The sequence below is a fragment of the Anabrus simplex genome, chromosome 1 (genome assembly GCF_040414725.1).
Source record: "Anabrus simplex isolate iqAnaSimp1 chromosome 1, ASM4041472v1, whole genome shotgun sequence".
NCBI classification, from domain to species: domain Eukaryota; kingdom Metazoa; phylum Arthropoda; class Insecta; order Orthoptera; family Tettigoniidae; genus Anabrus; species Anabrus simplex.
Genome location: NC_090265.1, coordinates 495,270,851 through 495,296,237, shown reverse-complemented (window position 1 = coordinate 495,296,237; position 25,387 = coordinate 495,270,851). Strand labels below are relative to the sequence as shown.

At 37.5% G+C, this 25,387-nt stretch overlaps 1 protein-coding gene across 1 annotated transcript in view; it reads left to right on the top strand.

Annotated features, from left to right (window-relative positions):
• The window catches only part of nclb (no child left behind), a 113,880-nt gene that overhangs the window by 36,772 nt on the left and 51,721 nt on the right, over positions 1-25,387 (top strand). Inside the window, exon 6 of the mRNA XM_067144723.2 lies at positions 8,831-9,005. Coding sequence (XP_067000824.2) covers positions 8,831-9,005 — 175 coding nt within the window. The remainder of the gene's footprint in view (positions 1-8,830; positions 9,006-25,387) is intronic.

Sequence of the window (25,387 nt, the reverse complement as noted above, 5' to 3'; positions counted from 1 at the left end):
ATGTTGGATGGTCTTTATTGCTCCTGTCATTGTTAATACCGTATTTTATCGCGTAATTCTCCCCTTTTTTTCTCGAAACATTTTCTTGAAAACACTAGGGAGGGAATTATGCGTGTAGTGCTTCTAGGCATTCAGAAAGGAAGGGAAACGATGTATTAGGTAAAAGTTATATTTACGGTAATACCGGTATGTGAAAAAAGTGGTACTTACCAGTATGTATTTTCAATTAACACAAAAGAATACCATGGTTTCATTAGGCTACAATGAAGAGCAGCAATGCATTGTTTCATTGTTTCTTTTCTCTCACTATTCTGTGGCCTCACTTTTGTCACTATCATCACTATTTTCAGGCTCAGATAACACATCATCATCTTCATTTTCACTATTCCACAACATGTCGTCCTCGGAACCGTCAATGGCATAAGAAACTCCAGTTTTTTTAAACTCTTCTTAACAGTATCGACACTAATTTTCTCCCACGCCCGGATTATCCACTCACACATCGTCGGTATTGAGGGCTTCCTTATCTTGCCTCCTGGAGTCAGCTGATGAGATCCCACCACCATCCATTCTAAATACAGGCGTCGAAGATGTTCTTTGAAAGGTTTGTTGACGCTGACATCTAAAGGTTGAAGAATGGACGTTAAACCTCCAGGGATGATGACAGAATGGGACTTCATCAGTTTCATTTTCTCTTTTACAGCTTCCACAAAGTGACCCCGGAAACTGTCTAGGACAAGAAGGGACTTCTTTTGTAATATTGCCCCTGGTCGTCTTCCCCAGACTTTCTCCAACCAATCCACCATCAAATCTGCTGTCATCCAGCCCTTTTCTTGAACTCGTAAGTGAATTCCATGTGCGGTAGTCTCCTTTGGTAATGTCTTCCTTTTAAAGATGGGATACGGTGGAAGTTTATTGCCGTCTGCTGTAATGCACATCACTGTGCATCTTAGACTCTCCGTTCCAGTCGTCTTCACAAGGACACTTTTTGAGCCAGTTGGAGCAACGGTGGTGTTATGCGGCATATCAAAAAACACTGGCGTCTGGTCATCGTTACCAACCTGAGAGAGTAAATAGTCATATTGCTGTCGCACTTGTACGTAACGATGGAACTCAACTTATCTGTGTAGTCTCGAGGTAAACGCTGGCACAAAGATGTTCTCCTCCGTAAACTGAGATTTTGCCGTCTCATAAAACGAATCACCCACCCAATGCTTGCTTTAAAATCCTTTCTGTCAATGTTGAGCATGGCAGCTATCTTGCGAGCTTTGTTCTGAATCATTTCGCAAGAGACAGCACAACCATCATTCCGATGTTCATTGACATAAGCAATTACACCATTATCAGTTTCAGGATATTTCCCTGTTTTAGGCCCACGGAAAGATTTGGAGCTTGCCTTTGCAGTCATGAGTTTATCTTTTTGTCTCAGCCAATACCGTATTGAATTAGGATCGACAGAGAAATGTCTTCCTGTGCTTTCACTGCATTTGTATCGGCGTAAAATAATGCATTTAATTAAAATTTTGCTGTGTGGTTTGAATATTTCTACATTATGACGACTTGTAACAAACGGGCCTAGGAACACGTCTGCAACTTCACTGTTCAAATTTACAGCATGTTGTGACAATGGAAACATTTTTATATCAAGTACCGCTGCGTTCATTGTTGTCCATTATCAAATCATTTGAAGGCCGCTGCAGTAAGAACAAACCAGGAGAGGGAATTATGCACGATATTAATAAAATAATTTTTATCGTAGGGGAGGGAAATATGCAAGAGAGGGGGGCTTATGCGATAAAATACGGTAAATGTGCTCATGCCATTCAGTAGCCAACAGTTCAGCAAAAGTGAAGTGCATTGTCAGTATACTAACAGTAGGCTCAAGTCAGAGAGAAAGAGGGAAATAAGAAAGGAGCACATATAATAGGATGAACACAATGGCAGGTCAATGTCGGAAGAGGGAGCAACAGAAATAGGAGATGACGACAAACATGGAAACACAAAACGATAAGGACAATCTCCTCATCTTCAAATAGGCTCTCTCCTCAGCCCCAACAATCTTGTTTCTGTTTGCTAGCTTCATCATTAGAGTGGGCATCAATGCTCATCAAGGGGCCATCTTGACAGATCTTCAATCTTCATGTGGGATAAGTGTAGGATTAGAAGAAAGCTGGAGAAGTACAGGGAAAGGTACGAAACATAAGATAGAGATAGATACAGGTGGTTAAAGAATAGGAATACAGAACAAATACGAAAGGACAAAAGGAGAAGAGGATCCCAATGAGATAATACTTGTTTAACATTAAGCTCAGCCTATAATCGATGCATGCAGTTTATCATCGTGCGAAATCACAGCAAGATGTTCCGTGTAATGAAATTCATAATTCAAGTTCTGTATTGACTATGTCAGTTATAAAAATTGTATTGAATAGGTGGACAAGTAAATACTATATTTCTAAAAGTATTCTGACACTTAACCAAAAGCTGAAATTGTGAGGTAAGATGGAAAAGAGGAGTTTCAGGGATGCAATTAACAGAAGAATTTCACATGGGGAATTCTACATCATACGATAATGGAAGGTAAGGAAGCCATCTTTAAAATTCCATAGTCTGGAATCAGCAAAAGCAGTTGAAAATCGTAAAACTCTTCACCAGTTTTGCAGTGAAGAAATGGGCCATGTACGTTACAGGGTTTTTTTTTTTTTTTTACACATCAGAAATCGGAAGGTGTCTGCATTTCAGGACCAAAGCTATATGAGAATGTTCCCATTCTATTTCTCCCTCCGACTGTCATGTCTGCTACAGACTATGGACCAAGGTGTTATCCAGAACTTCAAAATGAATTATTGGTCCCCTTTCATTTGGAAACATATCAACCATGAAGGTGTTGTGAAAGTTCTCAAAAAGTCTTTCCAACTGAAGGATGTGTTTTATCTCGTCTCGGTTACATGGTGGGACATTAAACCAATAACATCACGTTACTGTTGGCATAAAGCATGGCCCATGGTAATGTTTGAGGAGAACAAGCATGACAAAAAATAGTTTATAGGAATCCTATCACGATCAGAAAGGCATGCTATATCGGAAATTGATCAGTATGAGAGAAGTTAGTAAATGTAAGATTGCAAATGATTGGATATCGGTAGCTCTACTCCTGGCGCACTCTCCATTGATAATGATGATGAAATTACTGATCACGTTATCGTTAAATAAAGCCAAAAGAAGGTTTGGGGTGGGGGAGAAGATGATGGCTCAGCTCACAGCACAAATACCATGAATAGGCTCAGGTGCTCAGGTGTAGGGCTGCCAACATTTATTCTTTTTGCAGACTAGTGTTCATACTTGTAGGCTAACGATGTAGCTAAATACAGTTGCACTGTGTTCAAAATTACTTTTTTTAACGTCAAAGAGAGGCATGGAATCAGATGTAAATCAGAGACATGTTTTAGAATTTAAAATATTTGCCTATTGCGTCTTAACCTGGATGTTCATCATTCAAATAAAAGAAAATCTTTATTATCATACAACCTTATTTCTTTGAAATTTTATTTGTGTAGTGATATATGCCAGTGATGTTGGCTGTTCTGCAGGTTATTTTAAACCATTTCCTCATGTAATTTGTGTTTATTATAAATGTTTTCAATTATGATTCAATACATTGTGAGTGGATCTTTAGAATTTAATTTTAGATGTTACCTACTGAAATGTGTTTTATCTATTGAAATACTATTTATAACCACAGTAAGTTATACAGCATGCTTAAACGTATTAATTGGGATGCTTTTGAGCTAGTCCATACGAAATCGCTGTTAATCAGCAAATTCAGTTTTCCGGTACTAGCCCGCTCCCGTTATTGCCAGATAAAAGGAATTGTACGGTACATGCATTGCATTATCTGTCCATCAACTCCTCTAAACCATCACAATATGGGAAAGGATTATCAGTATAGTAATAGTTGCTGGTTACAGTACAGTGTGTTCATTTAATATAATGTATCCCTGGATAACACCTTGCAAAAATCATGTCACTCCCATCATTGATGACTGCAGTAGTCTCATTCTTCAATTTCTTGCTAGATAAGCTGATGTTCAGAATCACTGTTGAAATTAAATACAGTATAAGCTTGTCAGTAAAAATGATTTTATTCCATTGCTCTTCTGCCCTGCCGTTATGATCACTGCTCCTCTCCTTTGTGGGCAGTTAGAAGTATGATTGACATTGATATTTATAGTATTCATTTAAAGTTAATTATGAGTAGGACAAAGAAACCCTTTAGCTGCAACTAACTGCTACTGCAACTTAAATTGATCAATTTTATATGATAATCTGAATAATGACTGTGAAGAATACACACAAATAAACTTGAGATTAATTTTCATAATGAAAATTAATCAAGATTAATATTTAACTATCTAGAACTAAGCAAGTTGTTAAGCTTGCATTGGGGAGCTATGGGGTTTGATCCCACTGTCAGCAAGCCCTGAATATGGTTTTCCATGTTTCCCCATTTTCACATCAGGCAAGGCTGCATTGTAAAGGCTTTGATCACTTCCTTTCCTCTCGTAGCCCTGTTCTATCACATTGTTGCCATAAGGCCTGTCAGAGTTGGTGCAGTGTAAAACTAATAGGAAAAAAAATTATTTCACAGCTTATAGTAATAGACATGTTAATCGCTGGTTTTTTGCCTATGTCAAAGAAATAAACTGTATGGAATTCTTGGTTGATAAATCAATATACCAGCGGACCAGTGACTTCCAAGTTCCAACCATCATTGTTAGAAGTCTTACATGAAATGAATTTCATTTTGGTTCCGTATTGACAATTATGTTACATAAATTTAAAAAACGAGTATAATTGTTCCACCTAGTCAATACATTCAAATTTATTCACCATTCAAGATTGCAAAAAAATCAGATAAAACAAATGTCCAAGTTAACCAATCAGATCACTTCGCGGGCGAATTAAAATGAGCTTTGCGTGACACTGTTGCTAAACTTGTACGTGGCTTAAGACTGGCACGAGAGCACCAGTCAAAGAATAATACGCCAGGGTAGGGGTTTGAATACAGACCTCCGAACTGACAGGATCACACCAAAGCAAGTACACTACAGTGACACTGGCTGAAACCAATGGTGTGTTTGTGTTTGATCCTGATCTCTCAGCATGACTTAAGCCATTCTTAAGTAATGTGGAGATTTAGCAACACTGCCGTGCAAAGCCCATCTGAATTCGCCCGCGAAGTGATCTGATTGGCTAACTTCAGCGGCTGATAAAATGATCACGGCGCGAGATATAAAATTATTTCTTTCAAATTATTTATCAGTATGGTCAGCCCTCTCTCATGACATGTACCACCACAGACACAATTCAGTGTTACCAACATAGGGGCTACACATCCCCATTATTGTCGGTCAAGTAGTATCGTCGAGAGCAAACAGAGTTTGGGGAAGGACACAAATAAAACATGGCAAGTCAAATAAACAACAGGTTTACACAGCACACTTACTATGAATAACACTAAAATTCCTTCTCCATGTGAAAGACGTGCAAGGGTGCATCGCAAGAAAATAAAGAGGTGGGGAAAAAATAATGGTTTGCTACCATAAAGATTCAATTCTACAACCAACCACACCCAATGACTCTCACCAACAGTTTGTAGAATTGTAATTTAATGATCCAAAATTTAATAAGTTCAAATAATTAAAATCAAAAGAATTAAAACACAAACAAATAAACTGGAATAAAATATGAGAATTGTTAAACTGAGAAACCCACAACGATAATTTATGCCACAGCACATACCGTACCTGGGTCGAAGCTGAGTTGTTTTATAACGAACATTTCGAGGCAATCAAAGGTGTTGTAAATGACTTTGATACTGTATAGGCTGTGGCAGTTTGTCAGTGCAAGGAAACATTTAATGATTCCAGTAATCAGAAAAACATCACAGTCATTAACAATCATTTTTCTCATATACCTGGAAGTATTAAAAAGCTCCAAACTCAAGGTTTGGCGTTGACTGAATCTATTCAGGTAATGAATAAAATCCGTCTAATGAACTCCTCCTTGCCGGAGGTATTCCCGAGGAAACTTAAAGGAAAGTTTGCAAACATTTTGAATAATAATCCAGGCTTTGAATCTTTGTGTCAAATTGATAGTTCGCTCAAGTCCGCTGGTATTCCGGTGAGGACCCCCCTATCTGCCACCTGGGACGCACCATGTCGGAGTATCATCTCTCCGCCTATTACGACACCGTAACAGGTTCGTGGGGCTTTATTATAAAATATTTCAGACTCATGGGAATAAAATAAATGGTACTGATATTTCAGTAAGAGAAAAGGTTTTATGGTTACCAGAAAGTGACTAAATTCTGTTTTGTGTTTTCTTAAATACCCCCTAAATTGTTAATTTCTTGAGACTTTTTATATTTTTAAGTACCAGTACCTCAAAGAGTTAACACTGGTTCGGGAGGTAAAGGCACATTTTTGTCATTTTTCTTTGTAGGCCTTGATGTGGGCAGGTGCCTTAAGAAAAGCTTTCTTTTTTGATGAAATCAGTTTGTTTACATTCCCAAACGTGGATCGTACTTCTTCAGCGAGGCGATGTACTCCGTGAGCGAAGCACGTCACATGAATCATATTTGTGTAAAATACTTGGAGGGCTTTTCCTGCTTTGATCATGTAGGCAGAGAGAAACACGAACATCCCTTCATCTGCAGAAGATTCTGGAAATATCTTTTTAATGCCCTCATTCACAAATCTGGAGATTGTAGAATGATTTACATTTTGTAATTCTTTGCAGGCCACCAAATAGGAAGAAGAAGGCTCTTTTTTAATGCACCAACAATTAAATTAGCAATGCAACGCCCACAATTGTCGGTAGTTTCATCAGCTGAAATCCAAATGATGTTATCCTTGAGTTCATTGCATATTTCTTCCAGAGCACGTAGATAAATTGTCGGCATGTAATTTTTACACAATGTTGATTCATGTGGTATATTTTGATTTAAGCAATATTGGCGCAGAAAACCTTTGAGGATAGGGTTTGTAAGTTTGTGAAGAGGAACATTACTTGCAATGAATGCTTCACATAGATCCGTGTTAAAGCAATTTTTGTTGTTTCCTCTGGAGGTTAAATCACTGCTACTGTTACTTGCCACTGTTAAAAGTTGTTGTCGTGGGCCTTTCTTTTGATTTCCTGCGAGATGAAGACTTGTCTTGACATGCGTGGTCTATTTGAAACTTTTTTCGTGCACGAATCGTTTTTGTCGCAAATTCAACAGTATAACTTATTTCCATCCTAAGTAAATGTTCCAGGATGGTCAGCTATCCACAAAACGGCACTTCTTTTTTCGGGTGGCATGGTGCACTGCACGTTACACACTACGCTTTGAACTTTGTACAAATAAATAAAGAACTAAACTGAAACAATAGACGTGCGACAAACAATGTTCGTAATTTATTTGCATCGGTGATGAATCATCGCTATGGCAGGCGAGGGGGTCATGCGGGCGGCAGGCGCATTGACTCTGCGCAGTTATATGTCGCGGTCACTATAAAACATTAAAACAAGGTAGAGCTTGAGCCCGCCCTTTTAGATTTCGAAAATATTTTAAATGCACTCTGGCCTCGGACTTTGCAGCTTTAGATTTTGCACATTTCTTAGGTTTTGCTGAATGCTTCTTTTAGATATTGCATAAGCGCCATATTTTTTCCGGTATGCCAGGTCGACGCGGTGAATTTAAAAGTTGACATAATAAAATTATTACTTAATACAAATCAATGACTAAAATACTAATAATTTCAATTGCAAGTATTGTGCTAGTAATTGAACGATTTCTTTAACATTCTCTCAGTTTATTGTTATATTTTGTTACGCATTCTATATTACACTAAACTATATAGCATTAACCTATGGAAATATCCAGTCAGATCCAAGATAGAAATATCCAATCAGATACAAGATAGAAATATCCAATCAGATCCAACAGCACATATGCACATGAGTGAGCAATATCTAAGAATTTCCAGGTCTTGCAAACAAGCAAAATCTGAGGCTCGAGTGCATAGCCCTAAAATATGCATCATCGCCATTTTTTAGTTAAAATATGCAATAACCGGTGAAAAGGGGCTAAATATACAAATGAATATAATCCAGTCTTTCATTATCATATTTGAACAGAATTTGATGGCCCCCTCTGTGGATTCCAAGATAGCGGGTTCAAACCCGGCAGAGGTAGTCAGACTTTTGAAGGGTGGACTGACATCCATTTGACACCCCACGTCATACAATGTCGGCATGTAGAAGATCTCTGGGGACACATTTGGTGTTCACTCAACAAAATTAATTTAAAAAACTCAGCCATAGACACCCAAGAGAGATTCGGTTTACTTTGCCGTCTAGTAGGCCTACAGTAAAACAGAACATTGAAATTAACAAGCAGACAGCCAGATGGCATCAAGTTAAAAATGCCTACGCATGGTAGCTGAGGCCATATTATTATTATTATTATTATTATTATTATTATTATTATTATTATTATTATTATTATTATTATTAATAGAATTTAGTAAAATATTATGTCATGAAACATCTGAATGAAGTAACTCATTTTTACATTTCATTGTGGCTTACATTTAAGTATGAATTTTTGTTCATTGTGTATTTCTACATTTTGTCCTAAAATTTTTCTCAACATTGTATGATGTCTTAAGGAAACAATTGTAAGCAGTAAATTGCCAGTTAATTGACACTTTCCAGCTGTTTCTTTTTGTTATGAATTCTAAGTTAGCTTTCCAACCTGAATATCAAACTTGTGGATGTTGTACAGGCAACCTGTGTGCTGTGGGAAGCATGTCTCCTATCATTGAAGTGTGGGATCTGGATGTGGTGAACTGTCTAGAGCCAGTATTCAAGCTGGGAAATAAACCTAAGAAGAAGGCTGGCATTAAGAGACATGGACATAGAGATGCCGTGCTGGACCTTTGTTGGAATGCAAATTTTCCGTGAGTTTCTTATTGAATTAACCAAGTAAAGCTTGTACAGTCTGGGTGTACACCCGTTTGGAAAACTAGGAAATTCAGGAAATATCAGGGAATTCGTCAAATCATGGAAAAACCAGGAAATGTCAGACAATGTAGGAAAAAGTCTGGAAATTTGTTCTTCTTCCAATTTAAATCAACATATCCGTTTAAAAACTCACTACGAAAATTGATGTCACTTCATACCTAATTCCGTAGAGGAACAGGACTGTATTTACGTAATAGATGCAAGTTTTTCATATTTTTTTCAGTTTTATAACAAAAATCTAAGGAGTCTTTCATACAAGGAAAAAATTAGTGTCAAGAAAATTAGACCTTAAAATGCGCACCATCTTGAATGTAAAATACTCGATGGCATCAATAGAGATATAGCAAGCAGCAGCTTTGAAACTATCATTCTTACACACAGAAGTGAACTCCTATTGTATACGATCAGCTTCTATCCCTGTTTTCAACAAAGGTATTTGAAGCTATGGTTGGCTGTGTGTTGCATAGTAGTAGTGATTGATTTCCAAAGGTGATCACCGCAACAACTTCTTGCACAAAGCTACCATTGCTCATATATAATCTGTATGAAACTTTAGTACATCTCTATGATGATATGTATGAAACTCTTTTAGGAATAGTTCCAAATCTCCAAAAAGTGATGATAAAACAACTTTGCCTTAAGGAGTTTAACTGACTGAAGTTGATACTGTTGTGGTATCTAATACAAGATGGCGCCAGCTGCTGCTGCTGCTGCTGCCGTTGTGTGAAACGTCTCTCCAGTAAATCTTGTCAATTAGCAAGATTAACACCCAGCTCGTGACATTCGCAGCCTAACTAATCTGTCATTGACCTGAAGCATCTTTCATTTGCCCGCTAAAGAAGCTATTTGTCGTGTAGCATCTGTTGAAGATGTTACGAAGGATTTCCAAGGCCACTTGGAACACGTCACAAGCTGCACCTGCCACGCAGAAAAGTTGCAGCAGCTAAAGGCTGAATTCTCCCAGTTCCAGGAAAGGACGTCTAGTGAGTTGAAAGACATAACACAAAAAATATAAAATATTGAACAGCGCCTCGAACAACAGGCTGAACTGCTTGATAAAGCTGAACAGTACAGCCGGCAGAACTGCTTAGTGCTGCATGGTATTCCAGAGGAGCTGGCAGAGAACGTTTATGATAAAGTAATTGACACGATGAAGGGCAAGTTAAATGTAGATATAACTATGTCTGATATAGATCGCTGCCACCGATTAGGGGTTCTAAAACAAACCACAGCTCAAGTTGTTGCTACGGGTAAGCGCCCTGTAATCATTAATTTCATGCGTTATCATGACCGGGACAGAGTTTGGAGGGCTAAGCGGCTGTTTAACTCCTCAACGTGGAATAATGATACAGCAAGTTTAGTTTCGTTAAACAGGGACTTGGATACAGAATTTGAGAGTGAAAGTAGTGATCATGACATTGATGTTGCTTTTGTTACTCGGGAAAATATCGGCCATAATGTTATTGATGGTGGATTTGTGTGAGAAGACATGGATAATTACAGAGGATAAAGGGAAATGTTTATGGTAGATTATGGGTCTCAGAATGCTGCAAAGAACTGCTTATATCCTGTGTGAAAATTTTCAGTTGTTTTCTAGTGTTGATTTCGTAAAAATGATAGTAGAATAGGCAGATATTTATGCTCAAAATAATATACGGTCACACCGGGTGTTATTTCCGTTTTAATCAAGGGTAAATGAATGTGTACCGGTTACTGTGGAGGAAATGTAGTTTATACATTGTGTATGTTAATGAGCATAGTACAGAAACCTGTACTGAGGTTTTGTTTCTCAAAAAAAATAAAAGAAAAAACAAACAGGTTCTAGCTACTTGGTTCAGCCACATCTCTTGTTCGATTTGGAAGCATCAGAAGATTTCTCCACATCACTGACCTTAGGTAATTCCAGTAAATTATGCTATTTGTGTGTTTATGCACTAATAAAAACATGAACATTTTGGTAAAATGCATTGAACCCCTTGTCATTTACTCTCAGTTAACTAAAAGCCTGCACTCATAGCATGCTTGGAGCTCTACCCCTCCTGCAGCACAGGGTAGCCAGGTAGCGAAAGTCGTCCCACGCTCAGAGGTTAAAGAAACTGGCCTTCTACTGACAGAATCCCTGACAAGTATTAGAAAAACTATTTCAAACAGGGCATGTGATCACTTTGGGCTCCAACGGCTGTGGACACAGGATGGCTGGTTTTTTTTTTTTTCTTTTTGAAGGACAATGGACAGAAAGTGTTTGTTAGCAGCATGGCACAATTAATAAACCTTATGTGAGCGAGCACAAGATTGACTGGGAAAATAGCAATGAGTTATATAATAGCATGTAATGTTTGTGTATGTGAAAGAGAGAGAGAAAGTGTGTGTGTGTGAATATTTCTGGAGGGGATTATGAAACAACTAGGGTAAGTAGTTTGAATTTTTCTGTTGACTATGGCTAACGTAAATGAGTCAGTTATTTATACCGAACAGCATGTCTGTGATGTCATTGACCCTGTCCCTCTTCATTGTCGACCGCCTTCATCCCTAAGCCAAAAGCACAAGTTGCACAATGTATCAAATAGTCCATAGAAATTGTAAAAATGTTGCAAAAACATAGTGAATTTGACACTATTTCAAGATGAAGGAGAAATAGTCACAATAGTCACAATTGTAATAAAAGTTGCATAAAATGCAAAAATTAATGCACTTAGCTGTCATTGAAGGAAGAACTCAAAATGATCAATTTGAATGTCGAAGAATCTTGAGACTTGTAATTCTTTCGTTATGAAGTTCTGACAGCTTGTGCTGTGATGTGTTGGACGTATTGCATAACTGATATGATGGGAAGGTCACAATGGTGATAAAAGTTTCAGATTATGGATAAAATGTATAAATGAATGCATTTAGTTGCCGTAGAAGGATTGATTTAATGTGATCAGTCTGGATACCGAAGAATCTTTTGAGTTCTGTATCACTCGTTACGAAGTTCTAAAGCTGTATGTCATCAAAGGTAGTAGTGGTGTTAAAACAATTTATGCACACGTAGTGAACAATGTAGAAAGATGGTACATAGATGTCATTCAAAGAAATTAAAGTCCTTAAAAATCTGAAGGTGGAAGTAGCACCTGAAAGTCAAAATATTTCTGTGATGTAGGTGGAGAAGATTCGCAGTTCAGTTCAGAAATAAATTAAATAAATAATATTGTTAGTAATAAAAGCCAAATTAGTAAAGGTAGTAATGAAAAAGGGTGGAAAAAATTAATAGAAAAGTAATGAAAATATTTAATGTGTAATATGTGACTCACCTTGCGCTGCGATGTGTTGGATGTATTGCATAACTTCTGTGACAGGAAGCATGAGTAAGGAAGGGAGGAGAAAAAATTAGTAGGACAGATCAGAGAGAAAGTGGGAAGGGAGGAGGAAGAGAGAGGGGTTAATTTAGGGTGGGGGTGGGGGAATAGGAGTAATTGCTGAGGAAAGGTGGTATGAAGTGAATGGAAAATCAGTTTTAGATTGGTTAAATTAAAATTTCTAAAAATAATAATCTGGAGGTCAAATAGAATGTTGGTTTTCTCAGAAATGTCACTTAGGTTATAGTTTGAGTTGAAATATTGTTCTAAATGTATGAAACAGTTTTCTGTTATATCAAGCAGGGGGCCTTTGTTTAATATCTTAAGGATTTCCATATCTTGTTCTTTATTAGTAAAATTATGGTTGTATTCTTGCATGTGTTAACCAACTGCTGAGAATTTGTTATATCTTAGGGCATTAATATGTTTTGAATATCTTGTGTTCAAATTAAAATTTTAATTGACATCTTTACGAAACTCTTTTAGGAATGGTTCCAAATCTCCAACAAGTGATGATAAAATAACTTTGCCCTAAGAAATTTATCTTTAACTGAAGTTGATACTGTTTTGAAGCTGTTACAGTTGGAATTTTTTTGTCTCTTTTTGCTCCTTCTACATATTTGTCAACATTAGGAACAAGCAAAGCTAGGAAGAGGGAGACCCAGACTGAAGTGGTTGAAAATGATGAAGAAAAATGGCAATAAAACACAGATTATCTTATTATTTATTGTCATAACTATTGTTCTGTGGGCTGATTAGGAGGCTGATTGGTTAGATTCCCTAATAGGGGTGGCTATCTGTTGAATATTCTCTCTGGAAGAGAGCTAGATTGGAACACAGTTAATGAGGAACGATGGTGGTTGGATAGAGAAAAATGGAAATTTGCTTTACATCGCACCAACAATGGGATAGGAAAGGGCTAGGAGTAGGAAGGAAGCGGCCATGGCCTTAATTAAGGTACAGCCCCAGCATTTGCCTGGTGTAAAGTTTGGAAACCATGGAAAACCATCTTCAGGGCTGCCCATCCCAGCAGGAGTTGCGCAAGGGAAATGGTTGATGATGATAAAGTGTGTTATTGTCATAGCTATAAACATTTCCAGTTTCATTCTTAGTCATTGTGTGCAAGGGAGAAAATGGTTTTTGTGTTTGGAAAACAGGCAAATGAATTTTAAAATTTGATTTTGATGGTCAATAACATTGTAATTACTGTATTGCCTATTGAACCTAACAATACACTCTTTTCATTGTGTATATGGAGCAGGCAATAAAGGAAATCAAATAGGAATTTGGAAAGGGAATCACAATCCAAGGAGAGAAAATCAAAACTCAAAATAAAAGTACAGTAATTTATTGCAGTATGAAGTTGGATGATGCAAGAAATATTAGATTAGGAAATTAAATCTTAAAGGAAATAGATTATTATTGTTACTTGGATAGTAGAATAACTAGCGATGACGGAAGTAAGGAGGACATAAAATGCAGACTAGTACAAGCAAGGAAGGCCTCGTAAGTAAAGAAATTTGCTCACATCAAACATTGATATAGGAATTTTGTTTTGTAGACTTCCACCTGAAACATGGACAGTAATTAGCTTAGACAGAATCAGAATAGAATCTTTTGAAATGTGGTATTACAGAAGAATGCTGAAGGTGCAACAGTTAGATCAAATCATACATGAAGAGATAATAAATTGAATTGGTGAGTTGAGAACAGTGTGGCAAAATTTGACTAGAAGAAAAGATAGGATGATAATTTTTGAGTGAAGATTTTTTTTTCTTTTTCAATTTGCTTTACATCGCACCAACAATGGGATAGGAAAGGGCTAGGAGTAGGAAGGAAGCGGCCATGGCCTTAATTAAGGTACAGCCCCAGCATTTGCCTGGTGTAAAGTTTGGAAACCATGGAAAACCATCTTCAGGGCTGCCAACATTGGAGCTTGAACTCACTATCTCATGAATGTGAGCTCACAGCGCTGCGTCTCTATCCACACAGCCAAGTCGCTCGATTTTGAGGGAATTGTAGGCAGTAAGAATAGTAGCAGTAGACCAACTAGTGTGTTGTGTTTACCATTTTGTGTGTTAATATCCTTCTTCTTGAATCCTGTCTTTGATCATTTATATTCTTACATTTGTTTGTTCCATATACATTACTTACTAGTTCAAAGTTATTCTGTTCTCACCACAAACATTCTTAATGTATCTGACACAGCTCTAAGAACTAAACTACTGGACAAATCTATTGAATTATTGAAAATATTTTAACTCTTCTTTAATAGAAGCTGAGGTACCGCAAAGGAAAAAACAAAACTCTGTGTACATATGTCCGTCAGTCAGGATGGCAGTAAAACAGTAACAGATATCAAAGAATATAAATGATTAAAACATACTCAGATTAAAACAATTTCAGTGAATAATTGAATAACCTTAAAATAAATACTTCACTTTAACAAAATCACATATGTATGTATATACGTTTACTAAAATGCCCTATTTACTTGTACTACATGCCAGCTTTTTCTCTTTATTTTTATTCTTCAGATTTTTACTCTTCAGAACAACAGTGACAAACTGTCATAATTTATAACTTTCATTTCCGTGTTATGTTTGACTTATATAATAGAATTCAGTCAAGGGATGAATTTCATTTATTAAAGTTATGATACATTGTTGAATGGTGGAACATCCCTCAATGGATTTTTGTCATATGAGTGAGATAACTAGACAGATCCTTTTTAAATGACTTAAAATCATCCCTTCAATATGCAGTAATAGAAAAACTTAAATATAATGAATTAATAATTATACATTGTTAGGTAAGTGCCTAATACAGTGATTCCCAAAGTGTTAACCGCAGCATCCTAGGAAGCCACGTCTTCTTCACTGGAGCTTTGCAGAATATTACAAAATTTTGATAATTTTATTTCTGTTTTAAAGACATGTGATATCATGCTTCATCTAGCAAACCTGATGCAACCCATATCTCAGTTAGTAACTGACTTTGTTAAACTCATTATGAGATGGCCATCTACCTATATTCCAGGATTGTTCTTGTAGCTTACTGAACTTATTCAGTATGCTGTATTGGTATACAAATGACTATCAATTTAGTACTGTGTGGAGTTAATGTTCGGACATTAAATCAATTGAATAATGTTCTGATTAAGCATGTTGCTAAGTCAAGTGATTTTTTTTTAAAGACATTCCATGTAGTTTTTAAAAATAGACCAGCCTTAATTTACCAGGATAACTGTTGGGAGAGAGAAAATAAAGAGGGCTCACAGTCAACGAGTGGAATAGTCTGAAGAACACAAATATCGTAAATATGACAATTGTTGATGGTTGCACATCAATAACAGATACATACCCTTATAAGTGGTGAGTTCAGCAAATTTTAATTCCGTATGTTACAGAGGTGCCAACTATTACGGATTGTCCACAATGATTGCGGATTTCACTTTGTGATTACGGCATTACGATCAAAGCGGAAATTATTACGGAAAAGCAACATTATCACGATAAAAATTAATTTCTACAAAAAAATGAAAGAAGTAAAATAATGTTCAATCCCTTAGAGCATTACTGTCAACCCTCCTCATTTCAATGTTTGTAAGTTGGCAGCTAAACATATTTGGTGGTTATTTGGTCGTCACTTCTTTTTGTTTCCCACGAGCGTTATGAAATCACTGCCAGCTACATAGATAGACACTGCTCTCTTAGATAGAATGAGGGGAATGAGGCATCAAGTTGGCTGTGAAGTAGGGTCTACTCCTTGCTCTGCTGTTATCTAGTGCATGCGTTCAGCTTTCTCTTTTTTTGTGTAGTCGTGAGTGGTATATTTACCGTGTTTCAGTTCTAATTATCGTAGTTGTTGATTCGAAAAGAAGTGATTGGTTTTGTAAAATGAAGCAGAGCAGTTTGTCAAATTGCATCTTCTTCTAAGAAGACAGCAGTGTTACAGAAATATCGAAACGGTTACACAAATGAATGGTCATGCCTACTTGCTTAACGTGTTAGTGAAAACTACGTGTTCTGCAGTGTGTGTTTGTGTGATTTCTCTGTGGTTCACAGTGGACGAGATGATTGCAGAAGACACATCGAATTCATATTGTGAATCAAAATTTCAAAACCAGTATGTTTCATCGTTCTTTGTAAAAAGTAATGAAACTGCAGTGACAAATGCCGAATTGCTGTTCATATCATTTCTTTTGGAGAATAATATTCTGATATCAGTTTCAGACTATGCTGGAAATTTATTTAGATCAATTTTCCCTGACTGTAAAATATCTCAGAAATATGGTTGTGGAAGAACTAAAACCTCTGCTTTAGTTCAGTACATGGCATCTGAGGCAAAAAAGGAAATAACACCTTTTTCTTTAGCTACTGGTGGTAGTACATAGTATACATATATACTATACTATGTACAATAAACTATTTCAGAGAGAAATTCCGATCTTTATTCTATTCCTTCCAAAATATCTGTATTGATGAGAGCCTAGTTGCTGGGAAAGGTCGCCCAAAATGGAAACAATACATTATATCAAAGCGACACAGATTTGGTATTAAGCCAATAACATTATTAAAATATATGTGTAATTACAAGTATATACAGATCTGTTCAAATTATTAGACTCAACAGGCAGATCAAGCACTTTTTTACTTCTCTTTCCAAAATCATGTTGAAAAACATATTTATATTAACAAAACTAGTATTTTAGAAAACATCAGTCCCTTGCATAATTCGTTTGCTGTTTGCAGGTATCTCCAGTTAATCTAGCCCACTTTTGTCATTCATCACACCAACTTTTTAACTTCATACGTAAAACTTAATCAACCTACAAAATTACTACTACATCATTACAATTAAATCCCTGATTACAACTGAGCATTTTAGTACTTTGTGTGGTACCCTTTGCATTGAATGACACTCTTTAGCCGTTTTGGCATGCTTTTCACAAGATTTACGTACATGTCCTTCAGTTCCACATCCGTATTCCACAGATTGTTTATTTCTGCAATCAGCTGATGTTTGTTGGTTATGTTCTTTTTCATCATCTTGTGTTTCATGAAGCTCCATACATTTTCTATTGGATTCACGTCAGGGCTGTTGTCCGGCCAATGAAGAACACTGATATCCTTGTCCTTTAAAAATTTTATGACACTTTTGGACACTTTTTTGGCCTTATGACAAGGTGCATATCATACATGAATATGAAAGAGCCACCGTCAAACTATTCTTCGGCCTGAGGAAGGAGTTGTTCTTCAAGAACCCGTTTGTAATTGTCCTGTTTCATTGTTCCCTCTACAATTTGAATTCGTTCAGGCCCATAGATGAACATCACACCCCGCACCATCACTGCAGTTGGGTGTTTCAGTCTGTCGTATGCACTCCAACTTGTATTCCTCTCCACGTCGACGACGTACATATCTTGAACATTCTTCAGAAATGCTGAAATACGACTCATCGCATAAACACACTTTCTCCCATTCATCGAACCAGTGCTGAAGTTCTTTTGCCCATTCCAGACATCAATGTGCCATTGATGGGGTGATCTTCGCTTTCTTCCTTGATCTGCACCATTTGATGCCCTCACTACACAAGATCCTCCGGACACTTCCAGGAGGAACAGCTGATCCATGACCTGCCATTTTAATGCTCAAGTCCTTAAAAGTGCATTTTCTATTGAGAAAAGCCAAATTTTTTTGTGCTGTAACGCCTCGTCTAAAAAAATGAGATTTTCGCCCACACTTTCCCACTCTATTATGGTGATAAGTTGTATTCTTCCTCAATTCTACACTAATTCTACCCACTGATTTTTGACTTAAAGACACTTTACGTGCAATTTGCGTATGTGAATACCTTCCTTCACTCAGCAGAGTATTGACAACTGCAACTTTACGTGGAGAAATGTCTTTGCCTTTCCCCGTTATCAAAAAACATTCCGATTATACGGTACACAGCACTAGAAGTTGGAAAGAAACAACTGATTGAATAAAACTGTATGGGATCACCTCAAAATTAATGGTTAGAGATAGCTACACTTCCCTAGCAACAGTACAATCCACCATCAGTGGCCATAACTACACATTTTCACTCTTGTCTGAAGCAAGAATCCAATTGCTACTTGCAGTCACAGAACAGGCAATGACCATCCCTCCAAAACAAAACAGCTAAAGGTCAAAACAGAGTTGCCAACAGCTTGATGCGTTCATAAACTGTGTGGGAACTGATGTTGCATATGTTCACCAATAATCTGACAAGAAAAGGCCCTTTTATGAAGAGGTATCTTAAATATATTTCAAAATAGCACGAATTTGTCTGTTGAGTCTAATAATTTGAACAGATCTGTATGTGAGTTAGCCATGTACCTGAGTACTTCTGAAATAGGGGATTCTGTTTTATACCCTTTGATAGTATAAACAGAGTACCATGGAGGCTATTTCCATCCTGAATACATTTTGTTACATCGAATTGGTTCAGCCAACTTGCATTTGGTTTAGGGTTTCTTCAAGTTTCATCGAAAGCAAACTCCTGATTATTCATTTATTGGTTATCTTACACATGTAACCTGAAAGAATAATTTTAAAACACACTTTTGAACTAGGCTTGCTAGAAATTGAATTGTTCGGAAAAGTAATTTTTATGACAGCAGTGGACCCTGCCCAGCATGACCGTAGAGTCCTGTATATATTGTTATCAGTCTTGTGCCTATGTAAAACTGAATTCAAGTTCAGTTTTCTTTTGTTAATCAATATGTACAGTCTTCAGTTTTATCTTGTCATGGTAGGAAAAAGTTAGAAAATTTTCTTAACGATCAATTTTAAAAATTGGAAAATATACTGTATAACCATTTTAGGAAAGAGACTCGGCTTTTAAGCTGGAGGCAGATTATGGGTTACAAATGTGAACTTTCCACGATTTTTAACCCTCCAGTACATGTGCATCCAGTTCTATCGTGAGTACATGCACAGAGTGCTATTGTGTTCCTCATTTAGTTTCATGTATGGCACTATATATAACATCTAGCAAGATACCCATGCTTTGCTACGGATTTAGCCTGAAAGGTATCATTGAAAGTTTTAGATTTTGACAAGACCTCCATCGGCTGAGGCTGCAAAATAAACCCTCAGTTTGTAAGTCAAATGGTTTTGGAGGAATGATTAATCATGTTCGGATCTAAAACTAATTTGAATCCGATAGAATTCATATGTTTTAAAACCCTATCTTATTTAACATCGGCTATGCAGAAGCGACCAATCCTGTGAAATTTTGACTAGTACAGTACATTAAAGAGTATTGGAGGTGTAGAATGTTTTTAAAATATTTCTTAATTGACAAATAGGACATGTAAGATCAACCTTCATGTAAAATTTTAAGTTCTTACGTGAAACGGTTTTGGAAGAATGAATATTGTGATTACTTTTAGGGGAGAAATGTTTTGAAGCATATATTTGACACTTAGGACATAAAAGAACAACCTTCTTGTAAGATTACAACTTCGTATGTTATATGGTTTTGGAGGGATGAACAATTTTCTTTCCTCCTTAGGGGTGGAATGTTTTAAACTCTTTTGTATTTCACACCTGGGATTTAAAATACTGGGTAGTTTACCAGCCCCTTGCGATTTAGTTTTATAGATTCTGCCGCTTTTAATACAGTTCTGAAATATATTGGTTCCTCTCTCTAAACCTGGGTAATATAGCGAGATGTGTGTTTACTGGCTAGATAACAGCAGGAATCATGAACGTACTTTTAGTTCATTATGATACCTTGAATGAACCTGTAAAACGAGCACAGATACGAAGAACATGTACTTTATAACAGGAGGTGCACACACAGACCAGGAGCAGGTATTTTATAGGCTGGGAACTGTGCATATGAAGCCTTTCATTAGCTCACATAGCAAGAGTGCGGTGTGATATGTGATAGTGGAGAGTTAGAGGGTTAGAAGGCATGGGGTTCGAAGCTCATGCAAGTATTTTTTTATTTTTTTATTTATTTATTATTTTTTTAAACAGCCAATTGCCTTATATATGGCAAGGTTGCATACTTAATAGTTTCACAAACTGATTTGTTTATTTGGCAATGAAAAGGGTCGTTGGTATGGTGACATACAGTATGGTGCTGGGTTGGAAGAGGCTAGGAAACATGTGACAGTGTTTCAGTTATCCACGTTGTTTAACACAGCACCTGCTTGAACTGATTACCTCTGTAGTCGATGTAGAGCTGCGCAATGTTTTAAGGACCGTCTGGCACGTTGCAACATCTCCGGCGAAATGGATCGGCATGCCTCGGTGATGAGCTGTCTAAGGTGACCAGGACTGGCCAGCTCCTGTGCATACACAGTCATTTTATGTAGCCCTACAGAAAATAATCCAGGGGCGTAAGTTTGGGTGATCTGGTGGGCCAGGGGACAGGTCCTCCACTTCCTGTCCATTTATCGGGATACGTCGCATGGAAATGGTTCTGGACGACCTTCGCCGCATGTGGTGGAGTTCCATCATGTTGATACCACAACCTGTAATGGTCAAGGAGTGGCACCTGTTCCAAGAACGGTGGTTGTTCATCTTGGAGAAACTGCAGATAGTGTTCTGCCTTCTGATGGCCCTCAAAGAAATGGGGACCAATCACGTTCCAATGCACCTAAAAAGCTGCCTGTCGTACCCAATGGGGAATATTCACACTCCAGTAATGGATACTGTGTCAATTAACTGGTCCTTTAGTTGTGGAACTGCGCTTCGTCCGTAAATAAGATGGTTGCTAGAAAAACAGGATCAGTGTCTACATGCTGTAGAGTCCATTGACAGAACACCACCCTGGCTTCAAAATCATAACCTTGGAGCTCCTAGTGTATGTGCAGATGATACGAGTGAAACCAGTGGGATGCAATATCCGCATGACAGATGCCCGTCTGATGTTTGTCTCCTGTGCAATGGCTCAAGTGCTAGTATGAGAGTTATGCTAGATAGCGTTGAACACAATTTCTTCATTGTGAGCAGACATCACAGGATGATCTCGAACAGGCCGTGTCCTACCGAGGGATGCAGTATCCCGGAATATGTCTTTCCACACACTGAAATTTCATGTTTGTCATTTGTCGTCTATCCAGATAGCGTGGTACAGATGTTGTGCCAGGTATGCGTTCTTTCTAGCTTCTCCATAAATGAGTAACATATCCATATACTCGTCGCTGGAATACATCACAAGGCAGTGAATAAGCTTTGTTTGGTGCTGTGTCAAAGGAAGGGAGTTTGCACAGCTAGATACTTACCTGCCATTGCATTTTGTCAGTCCAATGGAGCACACTTTGCATTACCTGTGGTCTATGAAGCTTGGAATATGTGTGATGTAGCTAACTGGTTGCCTGTGTCCTAGCCGCAGACCATCACCTCGTCATCCTCGTCCAACCCAGCTCCATACCCTATGCCACGATACATACGGCCATTTACAGGGCCAAATAAACAAATCAGTCTTTGGAAGCTATCAAGTATGCAACCTTGCTACATACCAGGCAACTGGCTGCTAAATAAAAGAAAGTAGTTGGGTGTGATTCAAACGTTTGAGCACTGTCCACTGTTACATATCCCAACACGCTCTTACCATGTGAGCTATTGTGAGGATTGATATACAGCGTACATTTCCCAGCCTGTTCAATACCTACTTCTGGTCTGTGTGTGCACCTCCTGTTGTAAAGTACGTGTTCTTCGTGTCTGTGATCATTTTACAGGTTCATTTGAGGTACCCATAATGAATTAATAGTGGCGCCCAAGATTCCTGTTGTCTTCTAGCCTGTAAGCACACATCTCATTATATTATCCCGGTTTAGAGAGAGGGACCGATGTATTTCAGAATTGTAGTAAAAGCGGCAGGATGCGCACAACTAAATCACAAGGGGGCTGGTGAACCACTTAGTATACACCACCATTTGGAATTTTATCTTTGTACATTAAATGGTTTTGGAGGAATTACTATTTTTGTTCTTAACTCACATTTAACTCCCTGACGGTTAGTTTTTCAAACTTCCTGTTATTTAACACCTACAATATCATTTGAAATCCTAAATTTGTAAGTCAAACAATTTCAGAGAAATTAATATTTTTGTCATCAGGCCTCAACTGTCAAAACTTCGCAGGGGCATATTGTTTTAGGACAACTTTTTATTTAAAATCTTGGCTGCTGTGAAGCCTTGGTCAGTTTTAGAACTTAAACTTCTGCATGATCGCAATTCTTATATACTCGAAATATTTTGAATTATATCGTATTTGACACCTACGATATAAAAGAACAGCTTTTTTTTTTTTGTAAAATTACCACTTTGTACGTCAAACAGTTTGGAGGGATGAATGATTTTTTCATCAGTCTTCATCCCGAATCAAAACTCCTAAGGGTGTTGTTGTTTTAAGACCACTTCTTGTTTAAAATCTAGGACATAGAGGAGCAACCATGATGTGAAATTTTAACCTCGTATGTCAAACTGTTTTAGAAAAATATTTTTATCATCAGACCTTACCTCCCATTCAGAACCTCTGGAGGTGTATTATTTTAAGACAACCTCTTCTTATTTAAAATCTAAGATATTGAGGGATAAAATTCAAGTGAAATTTCAACCTTGTGTGTTTAGCGGTTTCAAAGAAATTATTAATTTCGTCATCAGGCCTTATCTCCCCACAGTCAAAACCCCTTAGGGTTGTATTATTTTATTTTAAGATCACTTTTTATTTAATAATTAATTTCGTGTGGCTATTTCTAGCCGGGTGCAGCCTTTGTAAGGCAGACCCTCCAATGAGGGTGGGTGGCATCTGCCATGTGTAGATAACTGCATGTTGTTGTGGTGGAGAGTAGTGTTATGTGTGGTGTGTGAGTTTGCAGGAATGTTGGGGACAGCACAAACACCCAGCCCCCGAGTCATTGGAATTAACCAATGAAGGTTAAAATCCCCGACCTAGCCAGGAATCTATCTGGGACCCTCTGAACCTTCAGCCAATGAGTCGGACACTTTTTATTTAAATTCTAAGATGTACAGGAGTAACCATCACGTGAAATTTCAACCTCGCATGTCATACGGTTTAGGGGAAATATTTTCGTCATCAGACCTTATCCCCCAGTTGAAACCCCTTGGAGGTGTATTGTTTTAAGACCACTTCTTGTTTTAAATCTAAGACACTGAGGAGAAACCATCATGTGACATTTCAACCTTGTAGGTCAAGCGGTTTCAGAGAAATGATTATTTTTGTCATCAGGCCTCACTCTCCCAGTCTAAATCCCTTAGGGGTGTATTGTTTAAAGATCACTTCTTATTCAAAATCTAAGACATATAGGAGTACCTTGTATATCAAGCAGTTTCAGAGAAATTTATAATTTTTGTCATCAGGCCTCATCCTCGCCCTCCACCCCCCACCTACCCTCCCCCAGTCAAAAACCCCTTAGGCGTGTATTGCTTTAAGACCACTTCTTATTTATAATATATATGTAGGGGAACCATTGTGTGAAATTTCAACCTCGTATGTCAAATGATTTCATAGAAATTAACTTGTCTTGTACATCTGGCACATAAAGAAGCAATCATAGAGCTTTGTCTGGTGAGCGGTTTTGGAGTAATGAATATTTTCATTTTCAGGGTTTTTTCCCCTGTTTCATCCCCTTAGAGGTTGTTTAGGCACCCACTTGCTGTGTCCAAGATTGCAGGAATAAAACCCTGCTCAGTTGGTAGGATGCTCTTGTGTAGGAACACGCAATAGGTTAACACACTGACAGATAAATATGGGAAGAGGGAGCACCAGAAAGAGGTGACAAGATCAAATATTCTGACACAAAAAGATGAGGTTAATCTTCACATAGGTACAGTATATCTTTCTACATATGACTTTCGTCAATTATTTGTTCCTTTCCCTTACTTCATTGACATGTTGGGATCATTTTCTCCCTCTGTATTTATCCTGTATTCTTAGTCTTTTGCCACCTATATTCATCTTTTTTCCGCCGAGCTGAGTTGCTCAAATGGTTGAGGCGCTGGCCTTCTGGCTCTAACTTGGCAGGTTCGATCCTGGCTCAGTCTGGTGGTATTTGAAGGTGTTCAAATACATCAGTCTTGTGTCGGTAGTTTTACTGGCACGCAAAAGAACTCCTGCGGGACAAAATGAAGACACTTCGGCATCTCTGAAAACCATAAAAGTAGTTAGTGGGACATAAAGCCAATAACATTATTCTCTTCTCCTTCCCTGTCTTTATTCTGGCTTTGGTTCTGATATGGTTATACCTGTGTATCATTTTACATAATTTGACATATTCTTGGTAATATTACATATTTTTACATATTATGTGAAGAATGCAACATGTTTGTACATATGTAGGTAATTATTCAAAAAATTTAAAAATTGTGTCAGTTCAGCTGATGATGATCAGATAAGGTCGATACTGGTACTGTAAGATAAAAATTTTACAATAAACAGTATTGATAAGGTGGAAATCCTTTCTTATCTATATATGTGTAATCTGTCAATATGGACATGAAACTCATAAATCACACTTTCGTCAGTATGTTTAATTTTCAGACTGTAGGCCTAGTAAAATAATTAGTGAATTTCATCACATGTAGAATATATTTCAGTTGGTAAAAGTTAGCTTTAAAATTCCTTCAAAATTGGGATTTCTAACCCTTTGTCTTTGAAATACAATAGGTCCGAGTGGCTCAGCTGCTTGGTCAGAGTTTCTAACAAACTCCATGCAGTCTTGAAACGAAATCTAAGTTATTCAAGCTCTTTTTCTGTTTGCAAGATCATTAGAAGCGAATAAGAACCGTCAGAAGATATTTCACCCAGTTAGTTTTATTTTTTAAAATATGCACCAGTGACTTCCTGCGATGTTGAACGGTCCTTCTCAGCCTGTAAGAGAATTTTATAGGATCAGCGCCAAAACATCATGGCACGAGGGCAGCAGGAAATTAGCTACAACAGTACATTGTGTAATATACTCTGACATTTACGGCA